This window comes from Octodon degus, unplaced genomic scaffold (genome assembly GCF_000260255.1).
Source record: "Octodon degus isolate 3935 unplaced genomic scaffold, OctDeg1.0 scaffold00045, whole genome shotgun sequence".
NCBI lineage: Eukaryota > Metazoa > Chordata > Mammalia > Rodentia > Octodontidae > Octodon > Octodon degus.
The window spans coordinates 6,124,097-6,131,956 of record NW_004524621.1 but is presented as its reverse complement, the minus strand read 5'-3'; the positions used below and the strand labels follow the sequence as shown (position 1 = coordinate 6,131,956).

The 7,860-nt window shown below is 46.8% G+C and overlaps 1 protein-coding gene across 4 annotated transcripts in view; it reads left to right on the top strand.

Moving 5' to 3' along the window:
* Nucleotides 1-719, top strand: part of LOC101571339 (keratin-associated protein 10-3-like) — a 903-nt gene extending 184 nt beyond the window's left edge. Inside the window, exons 2-3 of one of the 4 annotated variants that reach the window (XM_004631960.1) lie at nucleotides 64-385; nucleotides 464-719. In XM_004631960.1, coding sequence (XP_004632017.1) covers nucleotides 64-385; nucleotides 464-719 — 578 coding nt within the window. Of the gene's footprint in view, nucleotides 1-2 lie in introns of those variants that run through there. The other 3 variants (XM_023716134.1, XM_023716135.1, XM_023716133.1) reach the window with 3 other exon arrangements.
* The last annotated feature ends 7,141 nt before the right edge of the window (nucleotides 720-7,860 follow it).

Genomic DNA, 7,860 nt, shown 5'->3' with positions numbered 1-7,860 from the left:
CCATGGCCGCCTCCACCATGTCCGTCTGCTCCAGCACTTACACCGAGCCCTGGCAGGTGGATGACTGCCCAGAGAGCTGTTGCGAGCCCTCCTGCTGTGCCCCCAGCTGCTGCCAGCCCAGCTGCTGTGCCCCGGCTCCCTGCCTGAGCCTCATCTGCACCCCATGCTGCCAGTCAGGCTGCACCAGCTCCTGCACGCCCTCATGCTGCCAGCAGTCCAGCTGCCAGCCGTCCTGCTGCGTGCCTGCCTGCTGCACACCTGTCTGCTGCAAGCCTGTGTGTTGCACACCTGCCTGCTGCACACCTGTCCACTGCACACCCACCTGCTGCACACCTGTCTGCTGCACACCTGTCTGTTGTACACCCACCTGCTCTGGTGCTTCCTCCTCCTGCTGCCAGCAGTCTAGCTGCCAGCCAACTTGCTGCTCTTGCTCTCCTTGCCAGTCATCCTGCTGCACACCCATGTGCTGCAAGCCTGTCTGCTGTGTGCCCGTCTGCTGCAAGCCCATCTGCTGCACTCCCTCCTGCTCCTCAGTGTCCCTGCTCTGCAGTCCTGTGTGCAGACCCACCTGCTGCATGCCAGCCCCCTCCTGCTGTAGCACCTCCTCCTGCCAGCCCAGCTGCTGCCGCCCAACCTCCTGTGTGTCCCTGCTCTGCCATCCTACCTGTCCCCGCCCAGCCTGCTGTGGCCTCTCCTTGGGCCAGAAGTCCTGCTGTTGATTGGCCTCATCCCCTAGGGCTAATGGGCTCAGGGCACCCTAAAGCCAGAGTCCTCACTGCTCCTTTCAACCTGGTTCTGCCCTGAGTTAGCAGATCCCCTTGCCCTGAAATCAGGGCCTCCCCATCATGTGCACCTTGCTGCCCTGATCAACCCTTCTGTCTGGGGTCCTCTGCTCTGTCACCTGCCCTGAATTTTACCTTGTCAGCTCATCACAGCATCAATAAATTTCCCATCACCTTATTCTTCGCCTCTTGTGTTCATGGGGACACACTCTGGTCTCCTCCAGCCAGGCAGGTTGCTTAGAGCAAGGGATTTAGCTGAGAAGTCACAAGGGACAGTGGCTCACTCACCTAGTGATCACTGTAGGATTCCATGTCCAAGAGGGCTTGGTCCTGGCCAGCCTGTGCCCTGTGAGCACCCTGAAGGGAAAGCCTTCCTGCCCCCGGCTGGTGCCTGCCTACCCTGTGCCCCTAGGCCCTCCCCAGCTCTCCTTATCTGGGCAACACTTCTCCCTCTCTCTTTTCCCACATCAGTTTGAGTTGCCTCCATCAAGGTCCAAGCCACGTATAATCAAGGTGCCTTCTTGACTCCTGTGTCTACTGTGGCTTGAAGATGGTCTGCATCCTGCAACCTCCACTTACCAAGCAATAACACGTCACCATGCCTCAGTACTGAGTGTGCCTTCCCCACCAGCGCCCACAGTCTCCACATACCCAGGAGCAACCAACAGTCTACGCTGCTTTTTCTTTGGAGACACGTTTGTGCCAGTTATATTTCCCGCCTCTCTGCCATGCATGGTCTGATGTTGGGGGAGGGGTGGCTGGTGAGTAAAGCACTGTGAATATCTGCGCTCAGAATTGTATGTGAGTCAGTGCTCCCAGTTTTCTCCAATAGACACCAAGAATAGCACTGCTGGGTCACGGTCTATGCGTGTTTAACTCCTAACGCACCCCAAGTGGTTTTCAAATGGCCATGCTGCTCTCCATCCTCATCAGCGGTGGATGGAAGCCACAGTTAGCCCACTTCCTTGTCTACTCTTGAGGCTTCAGGTCTTCCTGGCTGAGCCAAAGCAGCATGCACAATGACGCCTGTGCCCCGGGGACAAAGGCGAGGTGTTCAGAGTCCGTCCTCATGGTCTTGTCAGCTGCTCGCATGTCCTCTCAGGTGTCACTCCAACCCTCCACCACTGTTCTTCAACCAGGCTGCTTGACTCTCCATTAAGATGTGGTAACACCCTTCGTGCGTTCTGCGCGCCACTGTTGTCCCATGTTGACAGCCAAAATTTTCCCTGTCACTGACTCAGCTTTTTGTTTTCTTACCAGTGTTGGAGACTGAACTGTGCATTTTTTGAGATTCTGTTTCTCCTGTTCTCTTCAGGGATCCTAGCTAAGAAATCTCTGCTCAGTGCAATGCTACGCAGGTCCCTCCAAGGTGCTGTCTAGATGTTTCCATGTCACAGTCTGCTTGTTTGCTTTCACTGCTTCTGGCATATCACTGGGTGACCCCACGGTCCAGTGGGTGTGCGGTGGGTGTGCGGGGCGTGGGGACCATCTCTGGACTCTACTCCATTCTGTTGCTCTATCTTACAACATAGGCTGTCTCCATCTGTGTAGATTTTAATTAAATCTTAAAAGCAAACAATATAAATTCTCCAATTCTATTTATATTTTTCAAATATGTTTGACTGGTTTGGCCCCTTTAAATTTTCCCATAGATTTTTTTAACTACCTCATTGATTTTAATAGAAAAGCCTACTGAGATTTGACTGAGATTACATAAATCTATAGATCATTTTGGAAAGAATTGGATATAGTTTCATCTTCCAACCCATGAACGCAATACTTGTCTAATCTCTCAAGTCTATGCCCCTCCATGAACAGCATTTCTTTAATGTTTCTAAGCAATATTTTTTCATTTTTAGTATATTGACCCTGTACATGTTTTGTCTATCATTTCCTTTTTTAATGTTTCGGTTCATACTTTATTTATTTCCAACTGTCGACCGTTGCCATGTAGAAATCTCCTGGTTTTGTGTCTAACCTTGTGTCTGTAAGTGGCTCAGTCCACTTGTGAATCCCAGCAGACTTCCTGTCTATTCTTAGGATTTTCTTAGCCCAGAATTGCACTGACTGAAGCTTATCCATTCACACCCACAGGGCTTTTGTGTCTTTTCTTGCTGTATTGTGGTGTTAAGGACGCAGAACACCATGTGGAATAGAAGTAGCTGGCAGATATTTCTGGCCTGTTCTGGCCTGGGGGAAAGTCTTTCATTATAAAGAGTAATCAGAGTTGCCTTTTATTTTTGGTTTTTCTGGGGTTTAATTTTTTTATGAAATTTATTGTAACAAGTTTAGATAGACGTAAAAATCACATTCATTATAGGGAATCTGTACCTGTACATGATATATCTTGATTCCTCCATTTTTCCCATTCCTTTCCCTTCCCTTCAACTCCTCCTCTTATCTACAAGAGTAGTTTTCTTTTTTCTTCTTCTTCTTTTTTCATTTATTTTTCCTTCCCTCCTCCCCCCGACCCCTCCCTAGCTCACCTTCTGATTTGAATATTTCCTTCCTATTTCACGGTATCTAGTTCACACTTTGGTGCTTATTTACACTGGCCTTTCTCAAATCAGAGAGACAATGAAATATTTACATGTGTCTGATTTATCTCAGTTCAGAGTATGGTCTCAAGATGCATCTCAAGATTTATCTAGATATGTCTCCAGTTGATTCTTCTTTATGGTACTCCATTGTATAAAAACACACACGGTGTTGGGGAGATAGCTCAGTAGAATAAGTGCTTGCCCGGCAAGCACAAAGGCCTGGGTTCAATCCCCAGTTCCGCAAAAAAAAAAAAAAAAAGTAAATAAAAATAAAAATAAACACACACACAAACCTTTATCCATTCATCAGTTGATGGCATTTGGGCTATTTCCAAGATTCAGCTATTACACACTGCTCTTATGCACACTTGTTAAATTTTATCAAATGCCCTGTTTTGCATCTGTTAAAATGATCACAGTGTTTTTTCTTTTTGATTATTAATATGGTAAGATATATTGATTCACTTTTTTATTTGTAAGCCAACCTCACATTGCAGACATAAAACCCACTTAGCCATAAGCAATACCCTTTCCACTCAGTGCCAGGGTCAATTTGCTAATGTTTTGTTAAGGACTTCCATCTCAGGGCTGGCCAGATAGCTCAGCAGATTAAAGCACTTGCTTAGGTAAATACAGGGACCAGGGTTCAATCCCTGGGTGCTTTGCAAGCCCCGCTCCTAGGGCACACTGAGACAGCGACTGATACTGGGCATGGTGGCATGCACCTGTAATCCCAGGGCTTGGGAGGCTGAAAAACAGAAGGACCACTAAGAGTCCAATCTGTGTAGTGAGACCCTGTAGACACTGTACTAAATACATTTTTAAAAAATTAAAACAAGAACTTCCATCTCTATCCACAAGACACACCCATCTACGCTTCCCTTTGCTCCTGTGTTCCTTTCATACTGGACATGCTGGTCTCAGATGAAGGTGGTAAGATCTCCTTCCTCCACTGTTTTCTGAAACAGCTTGGGCAAGACTAAGTTATTTCTTCCATGACCACTCAGGACTCAGAGGCACAGTCGTTTTCTTTGGGATAAGGGTTTTAATTATAGTTTGAACCTTTTCTGTTGATAGAGATCTACTTGGATTTTCTCTTTTTCCCTTGTATAAGTTTTCATCCTTTGAATCTTTCCAGTTATGTGCATGTTTCATTGAAATTCCTGAGTGTATGGGCATGTGGCATTTGTGGTGTTTCTCCACTGTCTTAATGCCATAGAATTGGGAGAGGTGACCTCTTCCACAGTTCTGATATTGATAGTGTGCCTCTTCTTTCTTGTTCATGACCAATAAATCTGGAAAATTGCTCATCTTTCTAGATTGGATTCCATTCACCTGTCCGTTTTCTGTTTTGTGGCTCTGGTTAGCTCCTTCTATCTGGTTATTTGGGGGATTAGCTTGCACTGCTCTGACCCCTTCTTACACCAGATACTTTGGCTATTTGCCCTAAGCTTTCCATTTCATACCAGAAGAAGCCGTTAAAGCTGTATGTATTTCTCTCAGCACTTTCAACTTTATCCCACAAATCTCAAAATGTGGTGATTCTACTTTCATTTTGTTCAAAGTATTTCCTATTTCCATTGTTACTTCTTAGAACTATGAATTTTTTTTTTTTTCAGAACCGGGGATTGAACTCAGACCCTTGCACTTGCCAGGAAAGTGCTTATTCCACTCAGCCATCTCCCCGGCCCCTATGAATTATTTTTAAATGTGCTGTTTGGCAGTCAAAGATGCAGTGATTTCTCAATATCTTTCTGTTACTGTTTTCTCTCTGTTGTGGTCAAGCGTGATACACTATTTAAGTCCTCTGGAATGGGCTGCAGTTTAGGAATCAGCTGGTGATTTATTTTTGTTCACATTCAACAGAACATCCTCTCTGCTGTTGTACGTGGAATATCATGCAAGTATCCATTCACAGGTTGGCCTATGGAGGTTTTCCTATACATTTAGCAATTGTTATGGTTTAGTTCCCCAATGTCCCCAGAAGTTTCATGTGTTCAGGGGATTTGGGAGAGTGACTGGATCATTGGGGTATTGTATTCTTCAGTGGATTCATCCTTTGATGAGTTCACTAACTGAATGTGCTGTCAGGAGGCCTGTCCCCAGCTCCTACCTTCTCTCTGGGCTTCCTGATGCTGTTACAGCAGTGTTAGGTTTAGGAGGTGAAGAAACCAAGCAGCACTCCAAGAAGTACAGGGAACCTGCACTTTATTATCAGTGTGCTCAGAGGAGCTGTGTGCTCCAAAGCCTGAGCCCCGAGCATAAGAAGTTACCTTTATATCATTTATGAGGTAAGGTGGAGTTCCTTTGTGAGTAAGTAGAACTTAACAAATATGGGAAACAACAGAAAACAGAAAGAGGCCAGGTACAGCTTGTACCTCTGGTACATCTTATGATTAGCAAGCCTGTTTACAGAAGCAGGAGGAACACTGCAGACTATTGACACATTTGGATTTCGAAACAAAAGTTCTTCTACACCGCCATGAGGTAATTATCTTTCTTCTACCATATCCTTCCACTGTGATATTTCTTCCTTGGAGCCCGCTGACCATGGACTGACAACCCTAAAACCATTAGCTCAACTAATTTGTAACTGAATATTTTGTCCCAGAGACTGGAAAGTGACAAAAAATCAATGGTATCAAATTTGGTGACAAATGCCTGATCATCTTCCCTCTAAGTGTTTCTCCTGCCCTCATCCTCTGGGCCCCGTGTACATGTCTGTCTCAACACTTACTCATGTGCCCTGAGCCACATTGCTCTTACAATGTTTTAAATGCTTTATTTCCTCATGGTCCTTTGGTTTGGATAGCTGCCATGTCTTCAGCTGACTGATCTTATCTTCTGCATTGTCTCCCCTTGAGGTTCATCTTAATTTTGATTCTTAGGTTCTGTGTCTTAGCTCCATTTGGCTCCCTACCCTCTCCTCCTTGTGTTCCTATTTCTTTTTGTTGCTAGTACACCTAGGGTTCTGTTGCCTGATTCAGATGGAAGTTGTGAATTGGCAAAGTGCAGCTCTGTTAACAGTCCTAGTAACAGCACATAATGCCAGGTTCTGGAGAGAGGAGCCAGGCTGATAGTCAGGCTTTACCCATGTTGGAGTAGAATGGGAAACAGTGACCTCTAGACATCCAGGAAAGCCACTGAAGCAGATTGTCAGAGCACAAGCAAGATATCTCAGTCCAAGGTAGGGGATAGGGATGGGCCCTGCAAGCCCACAGCCTATGTGGGGAATACAGGAAAATCCAGCATTTCTCACATTTCCTTCCAACTGCCTGTATGTCATTATGACAGTTTCTGCTCTTCTGTCTCCTGATTCCTCTGCCACTACTGAGTTTGTTCTATGCCTTGATCATGAGCTGCAGTGTCCTCTTCCTATGCCTAGTCACAAGAGCCCAGAGTTTCTTTCCATGAATGAGCAGTGATTCCCTTCCCACTTTCCCTGGAAGTAGCTCAGGCTTCCTAGGGTTCCTGTGTTTCTCTGGGTTGATGCAGACTCAAGCCTTGACTCTAGGGCAAGATTAGTGTTTTCACAGGACATGGCTCCCATCCAACCTGATGCATCTGTAGGTCAGGGAGCCCCCCTGTTCTGGTTGTCTGGAACCCAAACATCTCCAGGCCTTTGGGAAATGACATGCCCCCAGGAGTCTGGGATGGTGAGGAGGAATCCCCACAGAATCCACTCCCATATGCTCACAGTTACCAGAGATACCTGCTGCCCAGGGTCCTCCATAAGGACACCTGGCCATGGGCCCTTCAGGACACATGACCTCAGCCTAGCTTCTATGGGCTTCTGGGCTCTGTGACAAATGTCATGGTCCCAAGACCAGTGTGCACTGCCTCCACAGACTCCATGTTGAATGGGTGGACCTCAGCCCTACAGGGTGCATTGAAACCAAGCTGGAGATAGGGCTTGGGTGGTGGGTGAGCATGAGTGGGAGGAGTGTGACTTAGACTCTCCACAGCTCACCTGTCCTCCTCATGACTGCATGGAATGGGCACTTAGAGTCAGAGGGGCCACATAGAATCTAAAGCTGGATGAGATGGGTACTTTGTTGTGGGCCCTCAACTATTCCCAGGTTAAATGTATTGAATGAAGACATCTTGAAAAAAAGATGGAAAGACAGGCATCTAGACACAAGCAAGGTGAATGCTCCATGTGGTGATAGCAGCCTTCAAAGTCAGGGTCAGCCCTGGTTAAAGGGCAGCTGAGACCAGAGTGAGACTGGGTTTAACTCTGCCCCAGGCATGGGGAAGCAGAAGCCAGGGTGTGGGTCTCTGGGACACTCTTGCTGGGGCCTGGTGACTATCACCAGGTCTTCAGTGGGTCAAGATGGTCCTGAATACAGTGTAGTTTTATGTCTTAGTCACCACCTGTGTCTGCCAGCTCCCCATCATGTAACAAATGTCAGATAGAATCAACTTATAAAAAGAAAGGGCGGGGCTGGTGAGATGGCTCAGTGGTCTAAAGCACCTACTTAGAACAAGCTTAGCAAAGCACAGGGACCACGGTTCAATCCCCCAGCACCACATGCCAG